General features: G+C 30.4%; 1 protein-coding gene across 1 annotated transcript; it reads left to right on the top strand.

Moving 5' to 3' along the window:
* The first annotated feature begins 618 nt into the window (after positions 1 to 618).
* LOC107440047 (double-stranded RNA-binding protein Staufen) lies at positions 619 to 24,230 on the top strand. The gene is made up of 11 exons (XM_043039652.2): positions 619 to 1,185; positions 5,346 to 5,430; positions 7,040 to 7,293; positions 7,957 to 8,826; positions 10,336 to 10,482; positions 10,869 to 11,028; positions 12,196 to 12,321; positions 13,306 to 13,395; positions 17,764 to 17,906; positions 19,391 to 19,575; positions 22,053 to 24,230. Exons 2-11 carry the CDS (start codon positions 5,355 to 5,357, stop codon positions 22,174 to 22,176), a joined length of 2,175 nt encoding a protein of 724 aa, XP_042895586.1. The 5' UTR covers positions 619 to 1,185; positions 5,346 to 5,354; the 3' UTR covers positions 22,177 to 24,230.
* Positions 24,231 to 24,715: the final 485 nt, after the last annotated feature.

Here is a 24,715-nt window from a genome sequence, read left to right as displayed (position 1 = left end):
TTCTCTAATAAAAAGAGATACCATTTTGTTTTCGTTTGCATAAGAAAGAATATCAAGCATTTTTCTTTTTTAAATTTAATTAGCCACAATAAAGAAGGAACGTTGCAATGCTACGTGCTACATTAACGACGTCTCTAGAGTAACTGAATGACTGTTCATATAGAAATCGCAGGTATTAGTCTCATACAAGAACGCCCCCTATAGTTCGTTGCGATCGCGAATTACTGTTTGTTCGTGTTGCAAGCTGTGCACCATCTTACGTTAGTTGTTAACATATTGTTCGGGGAGCAAGATTAAGTTTAGTAATAAGTATTCAATAATACCACGTTTGCAAGAATCTTAAAACACGATGATCACGTTGTGAGCCAAATGGCTTTAAAATACACCGGAAATAGTAACCTGAAAGTATAAGCGGCATACAGCTAGCAGCGCTCCCTAGTGTCAAAAACACCATCCATTAAATATGAAAAATATTAGGAAAGGGAAAAATATCGTAGTACATTCCTATACAACTGAAAAGAGGAGGAGAGGGAAGGGTCAAAGGCATGGAACCGGTCTTCTCCCCAGATGGCGTGTTCGAGCGTTGCGATCGCTTATTGAAAGTTGCTATCACAAGCGAGTTGCAGTCACCAAGATGGCGGCTTGTCGCTACTTAATCTACGTATTCTGGGCTTTCTGCCACCTTTGTAGCCTACTTCGATTTATAATTGTCACTGACTTTTGGCACGAGAAAAGGTTCAATGCGAATAAAAATCATTTTGATGAAAATTTGTCACATGGAAAAAATTCGCCAATCTGGTTCTCTTTCATAAGCGAATATTTTTCATACTGCGAGAGCGAGGATGGCCTAATGAAAGTGTAGTAAGGAATTGAACCTTCCAATTTTACGACATCGGAGGCACATCCCTTCATGTCGTTGCCATAGGCGGCTTTAAAATACTTTTTATCAAGGTTAGCTAATCATATTTGGCAACATTAATGTTAATGGAGGAATCAAGGATTGTCGGCATCTTGGGTGCTGGAGATGTTTAATAATTGATGTAATATTTTCTTTATTGTTTGCCATCGTTCTGTGGTCTGCAGACTGATAGTTTCTAGTTAGAGTTGGCCTTTTTGTTACGTCACTGCCTGACTTATATTCTTTTAACAATATATACAATAAATCGATATCACAGTCTCTGAAAGGTTTGTGTAATTTTTTAAGAGCATTTAAAATTTAGTCTTTGTTTGTGTTTTCCCTTTCTGTTTCTTTAAAATGCTGTTAACTTGTTTTGATTATCACTTATTGGATAAAGTGATTGTGTTGAATTTTCAAATCTAACAAATTCTCTAGAAGGCAGTCTCGAGTGTAAATAAAATTTGACAGCAAGTTGTTCATTTATTCATTACAGTTGCAAAATAGGGAATGTTTTGAATAGTAAGAAATAGGGATCTATTTAATTCATTACCGTCACATATTTCATTGCTTTTTTATTAGCATTATTTTATATTGATGATCTATTGATCCAGTGTGTTATCTGTAATTACTCTGTCACTCTAACCACATAATAATGAAATTGAAACTATTTACTTAACCGCACAACCGATTTTCTAGCAGTACTGTTTGCAATACTTAAGAAATCTTGACTTCAGACCTAATAAAAAACCATCTTTAAAAATTCATTTTTACTTCAATAAAAACCTCTAAAATGTCTATATTCAATATATAGACTTTTGTCAGACATCTAAAAGCTATTTTTATAAGAATGAATTTTGAGTTCTTCTATAGTTTAATAATCTTGCTTTCTTGCACTACTCATTTTATATTAGTACAGAAATAAAGAGCATTAAAACTAAATTATTTGCTTATGATTCACTATTAAAATACTATGATGAAATTCCTTTCTGATGTTACCATCTAAGAAAAAGTGATATGTTTGTTTACCTTTTTTAATTTTGAGTAATGTTAAAAAATTTCCGTTATAGTGATGAAATTCATGTTGATTATACACATAATTTTAATGATCACTTATTGACATTCTGCAGATATGGCATGTCTGCAGAGTGTCAAAAAGATGGAAAGCAAAATATTAGATTATTCTAATATTTTGCTTTCCATCTGGAGACTAAGTCATCAAATTTGCATGACTGTCGTTCTTATGCAGAAATACAATTGCGTGACATCATCAGCGGGCAATGATGAAAATCGAAACTGGAAAACTGCCATGTTTATTCTATAGGTAAAACTGATGTTTCGTGGGGATATTTCCTTATGATTTTTCACTCCAACTCCAATCGTCAAGGTGCCAAATTGATTTTAAACTCGAAAAATTTAAAAACAAGTATAGATTGCCCAGGGGTGGATACGAGTTATATCCTTTGAGTTCTTTCTGTGATGTTTTTTTTTTTTAGTTTCTCGCAGGCAGCTGCCCGAAAGTTGTTGAGGCTTGGCGATTATTCTACCACAGATCACGATAGGGTTATGAATCTCTGGGTTTCTGTCCAGGGCGAATTTACTGTTTAGCTTTACCTTCATAAATTTAACTTAAGGAAAAACGGTATTTTCGCAAAATTCTTTTAAAAAAGAAAGCGGGGTTCAAGAGGGTGCACTTGCACTCCCCTAGCTTTTTTTTTAAAAACCATTAAAAAGATAGAAAAACAAATTTTGTTATAAATTTTTTTTATTAAAAATATTTTTATTCAAAAACAAATAATTAAGTAATTATTGATACATAACAATTAAAAAATTGTTTGATCAAACAGGAATTGTAATCGTCTTGTTTGCTGTGCAAATCTGCTTATAACTTTTTCAATGAATTTTGAGTCATCTTTGATTCTTTTCTTATGCACACTGAGCATGCACAAACTTTACAGATATCTAAGCTATATTTTTAAATTTCATTTAATAAAATATAAATATTATATTTTCTGTTAGTTATTTAGTTTAGCAAAAGTGTATAACACAAACTGACTTCTCACAACTGGAAAACTTTATCAACACAATAACTACCAATGTTAAGCGTGCACAAACATGTTAGTATACGATACTACTGCTAGTAGTTATTTGTGTTTCAAAGTCAGTAGCTATGACAGCGCCATCAATACAGTTTCTCGTGGCCTTGCAAGTACAAGAAATTCACACTTTTTTTAAAAATATCGTGTTAACAATGAAGAAATGTATCTTAAAAAGAATTAACAGATGAAAGTATATGTAATAACAAAGCAAAATGCAATAACAGAATATTTTAAATTTTTTTTTGGGGGGGAGGGGGGTAGTTTGTTAGAGGGTTGCCGGTTGCACCCCCTTTTATATTATTCTGCTGACGCCCTTGCTGGCTGTGGTTAGTGTGCGGGTGGGTGACCACTTGGATCAGTCTGCAGAGGATCAAAATTGTGATGGCGTGTCTTCGGATCATCCTCAGGAATGTTTCCCAGACCGTCGCCAATAGCCCATTGTGCAGCTCTAGTGCGACGTAANCTCGCTACGCCACTGCCCAGACCGTCACCAATAGCCCATTGTGCAGCTCTAGTACGATGTAAATGAACTACAACAACAACAGCTGTGAAACTTTTTTCTGCATAACCCAGTCAAAAATTTTCTCATAATGATAACTTTTAGTTCTAGTACTGTTAAATGTATATTTTTATTAAATTCAAGTTAAAATTTAACTGAGGACAAGGATTTTTATGAATTTTTAATTTTGGATACTATTTTAAACCTAAAATTTTGCAGTAACAATATTGTTTTTGAACATATTGGAGAAATATATGTAGAAAATTACCATTTATTTTTTTTGTTTGTAGTGAAAATATTTCCTTTTTTTTACTATTTCTGTGTTGATTTCTTAATATAATTTTTTATTCTCACATATTATGCCTAAATTTTTACAAAATAGATACGTCATAAAAAACCTAGACAGCCCCCTGAATCTTCCCCTTTTTTGAGCGTCCAGAGGGCGCACGAATTTTCAGAGATTTAAGAATAGTTAACAGGGGTCTTTCTAGGTTTTTCTGAAAGATACCTATTTTGTGAAAATTAAAAATTATATTAAAAAATCAACACAAAATTATGGATTTTTCTTTTCTTATGGGATACAAAAATAAAATTTTAAGAAAAAGTATTTTGTGAAACTACCGTTTTTCCTAAGTTTGAATTTGTGAAACTACCGTTTTTCCTAAATCTGAATTTGTGAAGGTACCGCTAAACGGTAGTAAACTCGGCCTATACAGACCCCTGGTTAATAAGCTATAAAATCGTTTGATGAGCTGACAAATTTTAACATATGTTCATCAATGTTTTTATTATAATGAGCCATTTAAATCATGTTATCTGTGATTTTGCTATGTGTCAAGAAAGGTGAAATTTTAGTTTTAATTGATTTGCAAGATTAGATATCTTTCCTGTAACATAATGATTAAATATTAAAAAAACATATTACAGCTCAAACTGGGACCATTAAAATTTTACTTAGTTCGACCACTATAAAATAATAATCAGTGGGTTTCTGACCAGCAGTTAATTGATGCAAAGGGATAGTGTTTTTGTTTATTGATTTTCAGTTATATGTGTTGGTCTGACTTATTGTTGCATATTCAATCGAAATTGGGAACACTACACATTCTTTGTATTGTAATTTTTCATAAATTACAATAATAATTAAATAATATAAATTCTCTTTAATAACTTTTTTTTAGCAAAAAATCTAATCAAAATAAGTAAACAAACCAGGGAAGACATGTATGAACTAGTAATATTGTTTAGTCACTGTTCATTCGACTAGCGAATAAGGATCCTGATATTAAATTTGTAAATATTAATATCCTCAATTTCTTACTGTGTCTTAACAGGGTTGCCACTCCACAGGGAGAACAGGGAAAACCTGTAAAATACAGGGAACTTAAAATTCACCTAATATAACAGGGAATTTTGATTTTTTCTTTACAAATTGGGAAAATACAGAGAATTTTGTCTCTTATTTTTGTCTTTTAAAAAATGGTGACCACTCAAAGTGTAATCTATGGGATGTTAAGCCTTGATATTTCAGCTATACTAAAAACTATTCCATTTAACTATAGCATTATTTAAGTATGTTCAGCTGTTTTTCCAGCTATTAAAGCTAATTAATATAGTCAGCCCAATATGTCTCACACATGAGCACAGTAATTGCTGTTTCCTCTTAATATATTGTGTATAATATGTACAGGGTAAAAACTCAGTGAATATTTTTCTTCCAGATTTGAGTGGCAATCCTGCTTAAGTGCATTTTTTAAAAATTTTATTTGAAATAACGCATATGAACTGAAATTGTATCAATGGTGTATAGAGTTATAATAAAAAAAATAATTCAGATTTTTATTCTTTTTAGAACTGAAATATGAATCCTAATACCAGTATTCTACAAAGACAAATGGCTAATGCAATTCTGCCTCAAAATATTAATGCAAATCCAGGTAATGTTTACTCATAGTTTTCTCAGTTAGATTGAAAATTTTCTGCCTTCTTTTCACTGTTTTAAATATATGTACCATGTATTGGAGATTAATAGCTTTAGAAAATAGTTTTGAACAATTAGTGCTTAAAATAGTCTTAACTAATATGTGACTTTTAATACTTTTAAATGTAAGAACTTATTTCATCTTAAGATTTTATTCTATTTTAGATCTATGAAGGTAAAGAATCTTAAGAAGGAACATTTAACTGATTCAGCATTGCATTATCTTTTAGAAATTGCATTATAAATGTTGAACTTTTCAAAAAAAGAATCTATAATTTTAATTCTTTCTGGTGGACTAAAACTGGAACAAACCCATTTGTGAAGTTTTTTATATGTGCTTATTTAAACTTTTAGAATGTTAATATTACTTGGTATTATCGTGTTGGTAACATGAATCTGTAAAATAAGATTTTTTTTTTCTCTTGCTGCATGGGATTTTATATTTTTTTAAAATACTGAATTTAAAAGTGACTTCACTGTCCTACTGTCACTTAAATTTTTTTTTACAGATTACTTTGGAATATGCACTAATGCCAGCTCTAATATTTTTGATCAAATATTTTTTGCTGAATAATACATTTCTTAGGTTGTTAGAACTGAAACTGGCTTGAATTTCGTACTGTCATCTATGGTTTTAGAAAATGCACATTTAAAAGCACAAGTGCAATATTTTATCACCATTAACTTTAGAGCATCTGTAATTCTTATTCACTTGTTATAATCTGCTTTTTTTATGTAAAACTTACTATTATTATTATTATACTATGATTATTATTATGCTATTATTTTTGTATAGGGTTCTTACAATACTTGAAAAACCTTATAAGTTTTTGATTTTTTTTTTTGGGGGGGGGGAATCCTTGAATTCCGTGATATAGTCCTTGAAAAGTTTTTGATTTTGTCAGAGTAATTTTCAAAATAATTGGAGTATCTTTCCTACAAAAAAGCAAGCAAAATACTAGACATCCCCATCCTTTTGCAATTTTCTTTACTGAATGTTCAAGGCCAGCTGAGTGTGAGCCTGATTTAAATTTAGACTTCTTTGAATTTCTGCCACAGGGGTTCTCCGGATGGACCAATTTTCTTCATTATTGATTTGCCAAAACTTAGTAGTCCTCAAAATACAACGGATGGCAATCCAAACGCAATTTTTGTGAAAAATGGGCATAATCATTCTTCCACCTTGGTTTTCACTCTTAACAGTAATGTGCTATTTGTTTTGTTCTAAAGAATTAAATAGTGATTTGTAGAAATATTTGTTTAGTAATATTTGTTAATTTAATAGTACGAATGAAATTTGATTATTCTTTAACAGTTCTTTATTTAATTACAAAATAAGGTTTTGCTATTGTTATAATATTGAAGGTTAAATTTCTTAAATACAATGTATATATATATATATTATATATTAAAATATGTTCATTATTTTGGAAGTTAATACTTTTTATACTACATATACTTTTTTATATTTACTTTTATTTATATTTGATGTCCCTTTTTGGAAAAATCCTGTTATTTTTAGATTTATTTCTACACTTGTAAATTATAATGATTGTTATTTTTAGGCAGTGGCTTAATTGTTGGTGTGAATATGAGCCCAGGGGGAATTCCTTGTTCTTTGCTTCCAAATTCTGGACAAGTGTTGGGAGACCCTCTGACACCTCCTCATCAAGGCCAACCACCTGTGACTACTGTCGGAGACCCCAGCAGCACTGCCCCCTCTGCTGGTGGGTGCGTTATTCAGTCCACCGTAACCATGGCAAACATGAAAGAGAAAACACCCATGTGCTTAATTAATGAATTAGCACGTTTTAATAAGGTATCTATTACTTGTTCTTAAGTGAACTGATTTCTTACGGTTCAAACAAGTTTTTTTTTAATATGTTTATGCAGTAGATCTTCGCGACCTATACCTTGTGACGCACTGCTTTTATAGAATTTTATATATTTGTTTTTAAGAGATCAATCTTAAAATGCTTTCAATTAATTTTTAAATACAAATGCTAGCAAATGCAAATGTGCACTTAAGTATTATTTATTGAGAAAGTGAAAATTTTCTAAAGTATTAGAACTAATAAAAAACAACTTTGTTTTTAAAATTGTTACCTCTTTGAAATGTAATGTAATTTTCACTGTTTTACTCAAAGTGAATGTTTTTTTCTGGAGAAAAGTGTTAAAACATAACAAATTGCATCTAATTCAACATTTGTTCTGAATGTTAGTCCTGAAGCTATTTATAAATCAATTAATAAATTTTAAATTATTTACTATTTAGTTCAGCAATGATGAACTGATGTTTTCAATATTCCTTTCATGTAGCTGGATATTATATTTTTTTGGACCAGATGAAATTCTAATTTTTTTAAAAATTATTATGTTGTCATTTGTAAGTTAATTATTCAAAATGACCAGTATCACGAAGTTTCATCAAATGTACATGTAGATTTATTTTATTTACTAAGAAAGTGACTGATATCTTTAGGTCCAGCATCAGTATCGACTTGTGGATGAATCTGGTCCTCCTCACAAGAAGACTTTCACCGTCGTGCTGAAACTGGATACTGAAGAGTATACTGCTTCTGGCCCAAGTATTAAAAAAGCACAGCATGCAGCTGCTGCCATAGCTCTTGAACAAACCATCATGAAACACCCTCCTCCTAAGAGTCAGCGTAAAGCTCTTGGTCCCATCACCCCCACCGTCGAATTGAATGCTCTGGCCATGAAGAGAGGAGAGCCCGCTGTTTATCAGTTGATCGAACCTCAACGCCCTCAGTACATACCAAATTTAAATTTCCGTGGAATGTACCATCAAAGGTACCATTATCCTAAAGTGCCAACCTATTATGTATCATTAAAAGTAGGCAATAGACAGTTTTTCGGAGAGGGTCGAACTGCACAAGCGGCCCGCCACGCTGCGGCCGAAGAGGCTTTGGCCATTCTTCGCAATATACCGGATAATGTTAAGAAACATCCGTCAGAACAACAAACTGCACTCACAAAAACAAATGGAGAACCTTCGCTACAACTCGAAGAAGAGGACGACGACGATGATGAGAGCGACGATCTCAAGTCACCTATAAGCTTAGTTCATGAAATTGCTTTGAAGCGTAGTCTGGCCGTTAATTTCGAAGTTACCAAAGAAAGTGGCCCCCCACACATGCGCACATTCATTACCCGGTGCATCGTCGGAGACACTACAACGGAAGGGGAAGGAAATGGTAAAAAGGTTTCCAAGAAACGGGCTGCTGAGAAAATGCTGGAAGAGCTCAAGAAATTACCCTCTCTACCTCCAGCTCAACAGAAGGTTAAGAAAAAACCTATCATCAAGAAGAAAAACAGAAATTTAATCAAGGTGATGTAAAATATTTTTTATCTTATTCTTTTTCAAAAATATATATTTGATTATACTTTCTTACATAATTTATGTATGAGATTACTGTTTTGTTTGTCAGTTTTTTTAAATCTTGAAAGGTCTCTTATAATCAGGTTCTACAGACTTTTAAGTCATTATGTTAACCTATGAAGTATTATATGAATACCTTACTTTTTTTTGAGCCATTAATTAATATTTTTAGAATTTGTTTTCATTTTATACCTTACTAGCTGAAAACTATTCTTCAAAAAAACAGAAATAATGAAATTTTATTAAATAAAGGAAGAAAGTAATCAATAAATCAGCACTGAACAATGCTTTGAAATTATGCACAAAACTAAAAAGCACATACTGAGAAAAAAATAGTCAAACTGAAAAACGACTAGAAAAAAACTTTTTACAACGTAGTAGGCTAGCTTCATACAAGTTGAAAAGTGATAGCTCAACTACCCAAAAAGCCCTGTAGTTCCAACACGAGTAAACCTTTTTTTAAAAAATATGTTGATCACTGAATCAGGTTCAAAGTCCGTGCGGGGCAGAAATATTTCATGCAAACGGAACGGCTCATCCCTTAAACTCTGCCGAGAAGGAAATCAGGCTTTATGTTATTAAATTAAGTAAAACACATTTTTTTTGTAATTCATCCCATTAAAATAGGATTAACTTTACTCAATATCACTTGGCATGAAATTCTGTTATTTATCCCTTTCGAGGGTCCGTGAGACACCTATTTCCATATTATCTACATTGAAACTGCTCAATATTGATGCTGTTTTAATAATTACCAATATAATACTTTGTACTTATATTTGTAGATTTGGTCATACGTTTCAACATTTGAGTTTTGTGCATAATCCATTTATGCACAAAACTAAAGAAAACTAAAACTGAAATTTTCTGAATCTTTTTCTTAAAAAAAATTTTAATCAAAAACTCGTATCTGTTTTTTACTAAATTTTCTCTAAGTATAAATAGTTAAATTTAATTTGTTTATTTAATTTCATATAAAACTTTTTAGAAGTAAAAGAAATGAAATGAATAATATTCCAAAAAATAAGCTAGAAAATTTGTATTTATATAATGATCCATAGATAAATGCAGGAAATAGAGTGATAAATAGTTGTAATAGAATCTGACTTTTTCGGACTACCCTGCAATTCCCACAACACTGTCCTGACCTTAGTCAGGCTAAATTTATCACCCTATTAGATTTTCTCAACATTTAGTTATGAATTATTTTAAGTGTTTTGAGCTATTCTCAATTATATTAAATAGTTTTTTTTTGAACCAGAATATAATAAGAACAACTCGATTGCTCACGTTTATTGACTTGAAAGGGGATGAATTATTGCATTAGTTAGGATTCATTATTTAAGTGAACTTAAGATCATCAATAATGAAACTTGGGTAATTGTAAACTAATTGTTTTCCCTTCAAAATAATATTTCCGCATGATGTTCATGAATTAACGGGGCGTGTTTGTCGTAGGAACAGAAGGCAGACCCTCAGTACGGACAAGGGATCAATCCCATTAGTCGCCTCATTCAAATACAGCAAGCTAAAAAAGAACGTGAGCCCGTCTATACAGTTATAGATGAGAGAGGAGAACCGCGACAAAGAGAATTCATTATGCAGGTGAGTTTACCTTTCATTCCTCTACTTTTTCATTATTAATATCTTTTGATAGTTTTTTTTTCAATGAAATATTGTTTCAATTGCCATTGGAAAGGACTTTTTTCTCTTAGTCCTACGCAGTGTAGAGGGAACTAGTTTCTTTTGTAAAGTGACAAGTTTTTACCTTTTTTGAAGCGTAAAATGCATTTCCAGTTTCATTTGATTTTGAAACATATGCCAGAGTACACATGCATATTTTTTCTCCTTGGTATTCCTTATCCAAGTATGTAAGTATTTAATTTACTGATCAGTCTTAAGTCGGATAATCAGTGCTTTATTTATAAATAGGCAGGCTGTAAAAATAAAAAAAAATATTCATTTACATGTAATGAATAATAATGTTTCAGTGTTCCTTGGGTGACTTGTCGACGACTGGTACGGGTCCAAATAAGAAGACAGCTAAACGTAATGCAGCTGAAGCAATGTTACAGCTTATGGGCTATTCAAGACCGCCAGCAGGAAAACTCCCTGTCAAAGCAGCTCCTATAGAGGTTTGTCTTTCTCATTGTATGCCTTTCTTCATCTTGCATGTTGGGATATATATATAATTATATATATATATATATGTATATATATGCCTTGCAATATAGAAAATATTAACTAAGTCTAAATGAAATGGGAAAAAGGATTTCTGGTTTTATTCTCAGGAGGGGATGAAAAGCTATTTTTAAGCAGAAAATTACTTTCAAATGAAACGATAAACAGCTTGTTTTTAAAGGTATATTTTAATTGATACTGATTACTGATATTTCTTAACAGCAGTTTAAGAACAATTTTGGATGCACAGAATTGCTCTTCTAAGTTTTTATTAAATGTAATTCAATTTGCCATAAAAATGTTTTTAGAAAATAGAAAGTACAAAACTAGTGCAGGCTTTTTAAACTTCAAATTCTCGGTCGAAAGTAATTACATACAATTCATTACAAATATTGTTAATNAATTGGCTTTAAAAGCAGACGTCCAATGGCTGAACTAATGGTGTCAATCCGCCCGTAATAACTGCCATATCGGTGTTACATTCATTCAACAATTTTTTTGCATTATCTGTAAGGTGGGGCCTAAACATGTCCCACACTAAAAGTCTTTCTGGTTTTCTATAGATACTAGATGAGATATTGCACACGTACAATCCAAATTTTCATGAGCGTTATACGAAGAGTATATCTTAAAATTTAAAAAAAGTTATTAGAAATTACGCCGGTGCGCGTTATGCGCCGGAATATACGGTATATAGTTTAAACTTAGGGATTATCCATGAATTTTATACATGTCTCAAGCATGTAGCCTTACCCACAGAATTCATTCTTTCAAACTTTTTGGAATTCAATCATTCTTATGAAAAACTCAAATAACAGTTTTACATAGAATTTTTAGAATAACTAATTATTAAATAAGTTGATTTGAAATATCATTCACTAAATTACTTTTGTTCAGAAATGTAAAAGAGGCAATTCCCTGTGTTTTTGTATCAAGAATATTGAAAATCTACTTTATAACTATTTAATAAAGAAAATCTTGAACTTGATCACAAATTTTAATTAAGAAAATCTTAAACTTGTTTACAAATTTTCATTAAATATTGGTATGTGGGGAGATTAACTAAATTTAGCATTAATTTAAAACTATTTTATCACATGTGCTGTTTTATTCATTTGTCTATTTATTAATGTTAATATTTAGCTGAAAAACTAGACAATGAAGGTAAACTTGGTCGTCAGCTCGTGCCTGGTTTGTTACTGATGCCAGATGCTTCTCTTGCTGAACAAAATAATATTCCCGGTTATTCCATTTCTAATTCAGGTAAAACACATTCATTTGAGGATTTGTTAAGAAAAAATATTCAATTAAATATATATGCTGTTATAAAAGAATATGTATGCTTAGAATGCATATGTTTTTCAGAATATAAGTAAAATTATATTCTGAAAACTTGCTAATTTTCTATGCTTTTATTTTTAAATTATTTGCACAGATAATTCAAGCTATAACTAAACTTGCTGTAACAATCTATGCTTCCTGAATTAATAAATTATTTTATCTGTGTTATAAAAAAGGTATCTTATCATAAAAAACTTAAAGTATCTCTTGTTCTGTTATCTTATTTGCACTTTTCACAGTGGTATTGTTAATCCACTATGAGACAACCTGTAAATAGAAGAGAAAAAAGTTTCGAAATCTGTGCAAGCTTTTGTTAGCCCTAATATTGCATCCTCTCAGTACAGTAAGCTTAAAAAATAAATAAAAAAACAAATCTTTTAAAAAAAAGTATTATTGCTGTGCTGTGTCCTCTTTTGTGTATTCTAAAGACAACAAAGTCACAACTCTATTTTTATTACAGACTTTGTATTTTGAGAAACATCTTTTTAATTTTTCTTAAACATTCTAATACAATTAAGGTTGTTAATTATTCAGTTTAAACAAATATATATGCGTAAAAAGTTAAACATCAGAAAGGCACACTGTTCAATAGTCAAATTATGAAGATTACATTATCATAAAATTGTTTGAATAATTTTGTCAGTAATGTATTCAAATTTTTATCCTGTAAAATTAATGGTTTTGAGTTATGCTGCTATTGCACAACATAAGTAAACAATGCCATTCTCAAAAAGTGATTAAAATATTTGGTGAGGGTTAAAAGATTGGTGAATATATAGTTAAAATCTTTGGTTTAGATAATCTGATATCAAACTGAATTTTTTGGAAAATAAATTGAACTAAAGTTTGGTTGACTTAATCTATTGTACTTTATGCATTTATGTTCATCTTTTTTCTTTTTTTTAGGTCTTCATAGAGCACCTGGAGGACCAATACAAGGTGTAAATAAAATGGTTCAGACTGTATCCATAATTGCTAAAGAGTTACTTGATACAGGTTAGTCATTAAGTGTTTGATGTCTGTATTTGAATGTACTACCTGAATCTCGTAGAGATACATCACGGCATGGCGGAGAGAAACATAAAAGAGACAACAATTAGGAATGTGCACATTTCTGCTCTTTCTATAAAATTTCTTCTTATGGTTCTTGTCGGTAAAAGAATGTTGCTCTTTCTTCAGCTGACTGTTAAAAGCAAGTCAATGTTTGGTGAATAAAGATTCTCAACGGTAGTCTTGAATATACTTACAATAAAAATACTCAAGACTTTCAAACTTTTAAATGAAGACAGGAATTTAAAGATGGGTGAGAATTCTGCACAAGCTAGATAAAAAAGAAAGACCTTTTAATCATAAAAAAGAGCAGTTTTCTGCAACATAATTTGAAAAGAAAAAGTAGGGGGAGCATAGAAACTTAATTTAAATTATTGAGCAAGCTCTTTCACCCACCCTCATTACTTGTATTTCTGTCATAGTTGTCTGTTCATTAATGTTCAAATTGTAATATAATTTGAACCTTAAGTATTTTGAATGTTTCCCTTTACGAGGAAAAGGTATACTGCTGTGTTTTAGTTGGCTGCTATTAAAAGAGCACAAGGAAGAAAATTTTGCCGTGCTGCTCTTTAACGTTACCCGGTAGGCACTTGTGAACCTAAGTCACGGAGGCGAGTGGCATTGCCCATGCCACACTGGTAAACCGCCAGTTGGTAACCACTGCTATAGGCAGTGTAAGGCCAAAAATTGCCCAATGACTGCCTGTATTTTTGGCCTTTGTCTATAAAGTGAAAGAGAAACTTGCCCTGAGTTACAAATCATTAATCAGCATGCAGGACTCCCACAAGTCGGAAAAAACCTGGATTTATCAGGCAATTTTATTTTAACTTGAAAAAGCAAGGAATAGTCAGGGGAAGTCTCGATTTTTCACAAAAAACTTGGAAAGTTCCTATATCATACCTTGAAAATAACCTGTCTTAGAATTGCCAGTAATAGTAATCAGTTATTAAGATTCAAGTAAAATGATTTTAACATCTATTACAATTATTTTATGAAATTACACTTTTTAGTGAAACTTTTTCAATATCATTCTATTATGTTTTTGCTCACTAAATTTAATATTGGACATAAATATAAAAGTTTTCTGATGAAAAATTGCAGGATATAGATGAAATATGGTATGAATTTTCGTTGAAATTTACCTGATATACCTGCAAAAGTCAGGTAATTTTTTTTCTGAAATTGAGTGGAAACCATGACATAGGCAAAGTTCCGGTTTTGTTAGATTGCCCTCCCAACTGTACTGTGGATGAAACGGGAGTGAAATTCGTAGCCAAAGTCACCACATGCTACAAAAGATGTAGTTCACCTGTGTTTTAAGATGTCCAGCAACTGATGAAAAGCTTACACCATCGCTGATCTTCAAACTGTAAACTTTACCCGAAGGTGATTTTCCGAAAGCTGTGTTCACCGAAGCGAATGAAAAGTGGTAGATGTGCGAGAAAATGATGCTGGAATTCGTATATTTAAAGTGTAAAGGTGCTTTTCCCAGATTGTTGATCCTTGACTTGCTGCTGTTTCATCACGTAATGACCTGTGTGGGAAAAAATTGTCCACTGCATCTGCTGTGATCCCCGATGGCCTTACAAATGAACTTTGACCCCTTGATCTGACTGATCCTTGATTTGACCCCTTGATTTTCAAACAAGAAGTGAGGCAGCTATGGGAGAACTAGATGGAGCTCGGCATCCACTCCTACAATAAATCTGGCCATGTGTGGTAGACAACTTATGAAGACGTTGCTGCATAGGTGTCCCATTTATATAGGGCTATAAAGGAAGCGACAGTCGTAAATGGCTTCTAAAAAAACAGGAATCTTCTGGAACGAGTGATGTAAATGTGAAAATGCCTGGAAAATGTGAGTGATTTCAAACTACGCAATGAACTTGTTTTGTTCTGATATGGAAAATTGATCAGATTTTGAATATTTTTATTTACAATATACGCCATATAATTTTACATACAATGATATACAAATTCAAAAAAATTTTTTTCTTTGGACAAAATTTATTTGGATTTATTGTTTATTTGTAAAAAACGATTTTCGATTGCCGGTGTAACGTGTGCCAAGTCTGCAATCTGTACCCTTGTTGATATGATAAAATTTTGAGCGTCATATATGATGGTGTAGCGTATCTAATTAAAAAAAAATTTCAAATCAAATTTCATGGCTGTGGCGTATGAGCCAAGGTGGCCTATCTCGGCGAAATTAAGGTATTTAGAAGGTATAAAGCTTCTTTAACTTCACAGGGGTGCCAATTGTAACGATTTATTTTCAGTTACTTTGTTTTCATAGTGACTGAAGTTTATGGTATTATGTTTCAGTAATAAAGATAATGGTTTTTGAAAATTTGGTAATAATTTGTTTCTTCCCAAACTATTGAGAGTTATGAAACTATTTTGCATGCAGCTAATATTAAAAGGGGAAAAAAAATAACACTAAAGTGTTATTTTTTTATTTTAATTTTAAACTTCTGCTTAATATCATGTATACATAAGGTTCATACTGAAAGAAATATTTCCAGAACAATTATTATTTAATAAAAGTATTAAATGTTCGATGCAAGAGAAATAAATATAATCATAGGATATTGTATAATAAAATGAAAAATAAATTTAACATGGTCAGTGATTTAAATTAAATGATTAAAACTAGTAAATTAACTAATCTGATTTTCTAAACAATAAAAAAGAATCAATTTGAAACCAATGATTAAGATAATTCATTAAAAATATCTTTCTAAATTAATTTAAAAAAAATTTTGCTTGTTTAGATAAACTTAAAAATTTAGCAATTATAATAAAAGGACTATTTACAATGCACAGGTAATGGTTATGCAAAAAGTTTTGGTACTTGAGCTAAAAAAGAAAAGAAAACTTAAGTACCTTTTTTTAATTCTCTTTACAAAGAAAGTACCAAACATAAAAGTTTATCAGAATCAAAGCCTTTTCAAGAATTAAAATAATGAAGAAGAGAAAAAACTATAATGGTTTACACTTAAATTTTTAATAATATAAAACTTATAATTGTTCACTCTTCTTAAAGACTTTCAACACTAAAATTCTCAGTTTTCATATTACCTCAACAATCGTTTAAGATAAAAATGTATCGTGAATTAAGAGTAAAATGAACACCTATGTAAAATCAGATTGCATAAGTTAAATGGTCCCCAGTTGAAATGTATTAATTTAAAATTTTCTTTAATTAAATTGTTAATTCAATACAGTCATTATATAGACTTAAATATTTAAAAATGGCAAAACTGGAAAATTTATTTTATATTATGTATTATATGTGTATAGATTTTTCAAAATTTAAGAGGAAATTTTTTTTTGACAATTCCAGTTATGGAGGTAAAATTGTTTCTTCTGACATTTCCCCGCTTTCCGTAACTTTTCCTGATATGTACGAACGAAACCTGTTTATACCTTTATAGAATTAAGTTGTAAAAAATGAAATTAAGGAGTAGGGAATTGCATAATTTGAATTTTGTTAACATTTTATTTATTATTGTAGTTTTGATTTAAGGTAGCTAGTTTAGTTAACTTTGATTTTGTAAAATTTGTTCCAGGGTGTTTTTCTGGGTTTTTTTCCCCCCGTGGTAATGCACATATTGAGCATGGCATGAAATTTCAGTTCTGAAGATACTTCCCAAGCTAAAAAATTTCTAGCCTTTATTTTACATTCATAAAAAAAGTATATATATATAAACAATTATTAAAATGTTGACAGATCTGATATGAAGATGTTTTTGTGACTGAAACCATAAAAGAATGTAAAAAAAAAGCAATATTTGTAACAATAATATTAAATCAAAAAGAGGTTATTTTAAGGTTTCAATGATTCCAGAAACAATCGTTTTGTAAGTGAAAAGTGGGTGACCTAATATTCTTTGTTCTAAATAGGAAATGCTGTTGCTTATTTTCTAAACATTAACACATATTATAATCTAAGCTTTATTCACTGTAATCTAAACGTCCTTAGTTTAATTTAAATTTCAACATTTTAAAAGATGAAATTTGCTCACCAGCATTTTTGGGAATGAAGATTTTGTAATTACGGATGTAAATTTGCCCTTGGTGTATTCAGTTTTTAGAGGAATTTTCTAAAGCAAATCATTTTTATCTTATTGAAAATTACAAGCCTTTCAAATGAAGGCAAATTTTAGACTAATCATTGCTTCTATTTATTTTAAGTTCAATTGCAGTTTTAATTATATTAGCAAGTTCTTTTTTTTTTTAAATTTTTTTTTAGAATTACTTTATAGCAGCTGAAATGTACTGAATAAAACACTATATCTGATGTTTATATAGGTCATTCTCCTACTGCTGAAGCCATACGAAAAGCTAGTCTAAAACCTATGACTCAGTACCAGCCTCTGGGAGGATTCAAGCAGAAACTTTTATATTTGGCTGAGGTTTTAGGTTTTGCAGTGCACTTTACAGATTTCCCTAAAGTAAGTTCATTTAAAAGTCTCATAAATTTTGTTTTTAAATAATTTAGTGACATGAAAAAATAATCTAGCATTCCCAATTTTTTTTTTGGCCACAGTACACTAAATTATCAACCTTCTTTTAGCGAAACCCAAACTTTACAAATAAAGTTTATTTAGATAATTTTAATGTTATGACCTATAAATGACTATTTTTTTAAATATTTAATTAGAGGAATGAAGATTTTTCATTTCTTTATTGTTAATAATAAATTATGTTTTATGTCTGTCAGTAAAATTTGTGCCCTTGTGCTACAATTACTCTAGTTATGAATTTAATTTTAGTGTATATACATAAACTGAAAATGATTAAAATACGCTGAACTATGATTTATTTTGAAATGAAAACTTAAAAGAACTGTTATAACGTTAAAAATTGCTATTCGGGAAGCATTTTTCTTTATTAAAGAATTTTGTTATTTCATTTTGATTTGAAAAACAAGGTGAAATATTTGTTCTTTTCATAATTAATTCAATAAATTGTTATTAGAAATATATTCATTGGCATTTTACTTGAAAAAATTTCATAAAGGCAACCGAAAAAGTAAGTTATGAAGTATAGGTTGGATCTAAATATAATCACAGATTACAAGAAGTACTAACTAACTGAAAGTACAAACTGTATAAAAAGTATAAACTGTCACAACCCCTTTAGCTCTTCTACGGAACCCTGGGTTTCCGCGGTACACCATTTAGGAACCGTTAATCTAGCAAATGTATTGTCTCAGAGATGCAAAAATGACCAACTTCTTTTTTAAAACATATATTAGGGTGTATCAAGTGCCCCTCAGGAAACAAATCACTTTGTTTCCAATCTGAAAATTATCCATCACCTTTAAACAGTTGACAAATCAAATAGTTCTGTTTTCTAAGCAAATGCAATAATCAAATTAATTCTTCATTTCAGTTTTTGAAGAAAAAATATGTCTCAAGTATTAATTTTGTAATTTGTTTTATTCATGTTTTCAATAGTAAATATGATGCATTTAGATTTCATTTTCAATAAAATTGACTCGTGCTTGTATTATTATAAAACAAAAATATATCTTTATATTTATATATTTGGTCTCTGGAGAAATACTAGCGAGTTTGGATGAACGAGACTTACTATAGTTTCAGTTTTGTTACTATTATCTCTGTTTCTTGTTCTACTTTTATTGTTTGTTTTTCTGTTCACAATTGTCTTTTAATCTGCCCATAGAAATAAAAATACATATATATCCATAAATTTTATAGATATATCTATAAGACTGAAGTTCTTTGGGAAAATATTAAAAAAAATCCAACTTAAATAAATTAGATTTTTATATTTTCAAAAATTATGAAACCAATTTCGCATAAGAGTTTGTATATGATTTAGTTAAATCTGATGTTGTGCTGGCATCCATGCAGTTTTTAACACTCAAAATGATTGGAGAGAAAACATTTAAAGAGGTTGAATGTTTTAGGGGGCGAAACTGGAACACCTCTGTTTGGTATCAGTGGCAATTAATCCACCCCAAGTGAAGCATGGTGCAGGAACAACAGTGGAAGCTGCTCATGATCAAGCTGCGTTAGTGGCCTTGCGTTGTCTTGCTGATCTTGGTATGGAAGCAGTATCATCAGATGGACTAAAAAAGGAAAGCGGTGATGGGTGAGTAAATAAATAATATTTTCTATGGCTAGGCTTCAGAGAGAAATATGATTTGAACAGGGTATGTGTAGTGTTTTTGAAAAATACTTTTGATTTTCGTTTCTTAAAAGCTTTCAAAGGTGTGTTTCTCATTGGGTGTTGTAAATATTATTATTATTAACTTTATTTCTTTTTTCCAAGACGAGACTTTTCCTTGTCATGTCTATTGTTGCCATGAATTACCCAAAAAGCATGGTTTTCACAATGTTTCCTTCAACATTTTCACAGGTCATTAAATCACAATCCATTTCTGCATGCCATCTTCCATATTGATAAAAGAAAAAACTTTCTGAGAACATGAAAGTGTTTGAAGTTGTATAAAACTCTGTATTGATTATTATATATACCAACATATATTTCTTTGAATTTAACTCTTTTTTGTATTTATATAGCTAGCTATTGACTTCGCTTGTTTTACGATATATTTGACTGTCTTTGTATGTTTAAAATCTAAGTCTCTCTAAAACATTTCATTGCTAGTATTCGATAAATATTTCTATAATAATCACTTTTCAATTCTACTATACTTAAATTATCTTATTTTTTTATTCTACTCATTTTACAGTATATAACCATGGGTGCAAGTCTTCCGTCCCCAGGACGGATTTCCGTCTTTCGAAAATGTCCGCGGACGGAAGTAAGACGGAAACAAGACTTACTCGAAGACGGAAATTGGAAATTTTTTTTTTCTGTCCTTAAAAATATTTTTTAGGTCTACATTATTGGTCTACTTTCTTATGTCCTGTTGTTATTTTATCAAAAGACAGATGAATAAATATTTTTTGTACAGTATTTAAACTTGATTTTCAATTGATTGAAAGCTTTCTTAGATAGTTTGCATATGTCAAGGGGGTATTGTGTATGTTAGGTATTTCAGTCAAAAAATTTTCAGTCTTAATCTTTTTTCCAACTTGCACCCATGTATATAACAGTACAAAAAATATTGCCTGCAGGGTAGAAAATGGAAGAATATCGGTTACAGAAATGAATTTTTCTATAATGAGTGAGTGATACTGAAAAACTTTCCCCGCTGACATTACATTTTCCACAAACAGTTTTTATATGTTTGTAATGCATACCTGTTTATATAGAAAGAACTTTCAACAATAGGAAGGAAAAAAATCTAACATCTTAATTATGATATTAAAAAAAATAAAAATGTTTAAAAATGATTTTTATTTTATAAAATAATTATTTTTATTTTGAAAGATGTAAAAATATTCGAAAATGATCTGTCTTACCTGGTAAAAAAAGTTTCCGAGGTAGTTTACCTGGTAAAAAAAGAACTTTTTTAGAATTATCGGATTGCTTAAAAAATAAGTGCAATGATTTTATTTATATATTAAGATGAATTACATATTTTCCATTGTGACCCCTATACTTTTTGCCGTCTCTTCATGCTGAAGTTTTTAGATTTTATAATCTTAAAAATTTTTAGAATTTTAAGTAGTGATCCGAAGGTGCTAAATCTGGAGTGAACATGTTGTGTGTGTGTAGTAGTGCATCCAATTCAAGCTGTAAAATCTTTTAGCTTGCATGTATAAAAGCAAGTTGAAAGCTTATACAAGAACTCAAATTATCGTGTTGAAGTATTTTGCCTTTACCTATGATCGATTCTGGCCTTTTCTGTTTGAGTGAATAGTTCAACTTATCCAGTAAAAGTCTTAATAGAAATATAAGGAAAATATTGATATCCTTGATTCTTCCCTCTAATTTTTCTCGAAACAAAAACCATTGTGTAGACTGATTTTTTTTTTTTTTTTTANAATGCTTACTAAATTTTTTTTTTTTTTTTTTTACTAAACTTTGCTATATCAGTTGCAAAAATATTTAATTATTATGTCTGTTGCTTCGAAATTTTCTAAAAAAATAATTCTTTTATTGCTAGCAGCATTAGATGTGTAAAAATACTCTGCACAGACCCATAAGAAAAAAAAAATATTATATCTAAAATATATTTTTTAAAAAATGTATCATAAGATTTTTTGCCTAAAACGAACTATCTTTGTGAACCAACTTAAATTCAGAAATTTATCTGTATTTAATCTGTATGCATGTATCTGTATCCATAGATTGATTCATGTACAGTGGGCTCTTGATTATATGAGTCGCAACTATCCAGCTTCTGTATAATCCAGCATAGTAAAAAATGAGGAATGCTAAAGCTACCAACCCCTTCCTATCAGCAGGCCGTATGCATAGTGAAAAACTGTAAAATTTAACTCTTTTTTGTTGCAATTTTTCATATTTGTTTTTAATTAATTAACAGCAAGTACTTTTGCATAAATCGTTAAGCTTAAGATGCTTAATATGTAAATTATATGCGAGAGGGGAGAAAATGGTGTAACTCCGTCTTATCCGGTACATTAGACCGGATTGTCGGGAGCCGACTGTATATGATATAACTATTTTATTTGATGAATGTTTGAATTTTGCAGGCTTTATCTGAATGCTGGACAAGGTCCTGCACCCAAGCTGACCAACTCTCCTACTGATCTTGGCAGTAATCCTAAATCTAGCCCAAACTCCACCATTCCAATTACTGCCAAGGACAGTCACTGAACGAGTGATAATGCTATTCGATACCCAGCAGTGGAAGCTCTCTGCCTCCACTTCTGTGTTTTGCACTGATATTATCGCTTGATTATTATTTCCTTTTGTTTTTATGATCACATATGAAGACAACAAAGCCCAACAGTGGCTGAATGTGTCATTTTTCTATACTTGTCATTTTTGCTAATTCTGCCATGAGAAAAGGCAGGAATTCTTTTTCTTTCTCTTTTATATCCCTAGGCACTTCTAAATTTTTTTGTGCTGATTTTTTTTTTAAATATGTCCTGGGTGGACAATAGAATATGACATTTCCATTCTTTGAAATTTATACCTGACTTCTTTTTATATCAATGGATTTAATTTTTTTAAAATGAATTTTTTTTCCTTGTCATTCATTTAATTTTTTTAGTCGCATGTAACAGTTCTTTAGATACAGGTTTTTTTCTGCCCTAAAAATGTATTTTTACATGTAAAATAAAAAAAGGCTTATAGATTAAGGGTTGCAAATAAAGCGAAGGAAAATAGACAAATTAAACTCTAACTATCGAGGAAGAGTGAAACCAAAGAGATTATCAGAAATGCCTCCAAGTTCAATTGGTTTTATCCAGCTTTTTTCTCTCTTGCTTTACCGCTAATTTGCAACCCTTAATATACGTCTATTTTTTACTTCACTCATCACAAGTATTATAAAGATATATTTTAAGGGCAGTGATTGGGAAAAAACCTTCAAAAAATATTTTCTTTTTAAATGTATCGGGCATTTAATTATGTCGAACTAAATAGAACCCTGTTTGACTTATGTTACAAGCTAATTTTTTTCTTCGTTTGTTCAGTGAAAATAAGTCTGCCCTGCAGAAAAATGTTTGTACAAATTTGCCCCTACAGTTGGAGGGTTAATAATTGAGATAAAACTAGTAGCACTGATTTAGAATATACATATATATATATAACTCATGGTATGTAACGTGCAATTAGGAGATAATAAACTTTTTATTATGTAAAATTAGTGTGGTAACTATAATATTATTGAAACTGAAAGCATTCAGCTTTGATTTCTCCTTACATATTACAGAATTTGTCAATTTCATGGCAGATGTTGGCATGTACTTTGGAAGAAAAAAAATTGTGAATATTTCTCACTTTACAAATGTGTATGTGCATCCATACTTTTTTAAGACTTTAACTCTAGTGAAGTTTTGCTGTATAACAAGAAAGAGCAATGCAGTGTGTGGCTCCGTTTCATTTGAAAAATGCACATCGTAATGTTGTTTGGGCCTCCCACGGAGAATGATTTTAATCCATAACGTCAAAGAGTGATTTCTTTGGATAATTTTAATGTAAATCAGGTGACTCACTGAGGATTGATAAAACAGTTAGAATTATCAAATAAGGCAAAAATAGATGGGCTTTTAAGTGTCACCTATAAACAATTTTTTCTTTCCGTATAAGATTAACTGAAAAATTTGGATTCTTTGACAATTCAAATAATTGATTGATTTCAGGTTATGCATGTCACTCTTAGAGTTAGTAATTTAATTTTCTGGTTCTTCACAAAAAGAAGGAATTTTTAATTATTTTTATTGACGATAGCAATTTTTTTATTGTAATGCTTACCAACTTTCATCATGCGAGACAGATTTATTACTTTCTTTTCCTCTGTGATCATTTTAATGTTTTGATTGAACTTGGGCTTTTATGAATGACTTTATTGACAATTTTATAGTTTTGAGAAATTGATTTGAATCATTCTCAAAAAAAAAAAAAAGAAAAGTTATGTTTACTCTTCAGGCTCATGAGCATTTTTCTTTGCATTTTTCATGGTGAAATTTTGAATATTGTAAGAAAACCAGCCTTTAGAATATTACTCAGTTTTTGAGGGGACTTAGAAGGTTGAGAATATTCAATGTGCATTTTATTTAAAAAAATATTTTTTAATTATTCAAAATTTTGTCAGACTTCGAACTGCATTGCTCTTTTAATTCATATTTTTATATGTTAGCTTGTTGTCTTCATGTCTAATCATTCTCTGTTAGTAGAAACTTCAATAAAATTGCAAAAACATACTTGGTTCTTTTTCTTTTCTAACTTTTGTCATTACCTGTGTTTTGTAAAGATTTTCCTAAAACGCCACGTTCAATTAGATTCGAGTATGTTAATTTCAAAGAAAAGCTATGGATTGAAAGATGGCAATTAAAAACTTGTTTATTAATCACTACACGATAGTCACTCTCAACTTTTCTTGTTATTTATTACACATGAAGGCAGTCATCATCCCCTGAAACGTTCAAATTATTTTAATGTGGTTCATCATCCCTGAAATGTTCAGATTATTTTAAAGTGGTTCATCATCCCTGAAACGTTCAGATTATTTTAATGTGGTTCATCATCTCCAAAACGTTCAGATTGTTATATTGTAGTTCGAAATTCCAGGGGAACTGAATTTAGTTATTGAAGGTTTCATCCAAACTCAAGTTAATTTCATATCACTTTTTTTACTTATATATGACTGATAATATTTAAAAGTAAATTAGAATAATTTCATCATTAT

The sequence above is a fragment of the Parasteatoda tepidariorum genome, chromosome 5 (assembly GCF_043381705.1).
Source record: "Parasteatoda tepidariorum isolate YZ-2023 chromosome 5, CAS_Ptep_4.0, whole genome shotgun sequence".
Lineage (NCBI taxonomy): Eukaryota > Metazoa > Arthropoda > Arachnida > Araneae > Theridiidae > Parasteatoda > Parasteatoda tepidariorum.
Note: the sequence above shows the minus strand (reverse complement) of the source record. Positions and strands in the feature narration are given on the sequence as shown.

Bases quoted from the DNA above. Each gene is read 5' to 3' on its own strand.
- LOC107440047 (XM_043039652.2), top strand. From the start codon at position 5,355: ATGAATCCTAATACCAGTATTCTACAAAGACAAATGGCTAATGCAATT. The intron at 5,431-7,039 runs GTAATGTTTACT...TGTTATTTTTAG, and splicing joins AAATATTAATGCAAATCCAG to GCAGTGGCTTAATTGTTGGT. The intron at 10,483-10,868 runs GTGAGTTTACCT...ATAATGTTTCAG, and splicing joins AAAGAGAATTCATTATGCAG to TGTTCCTTGGGTGACTTGTC.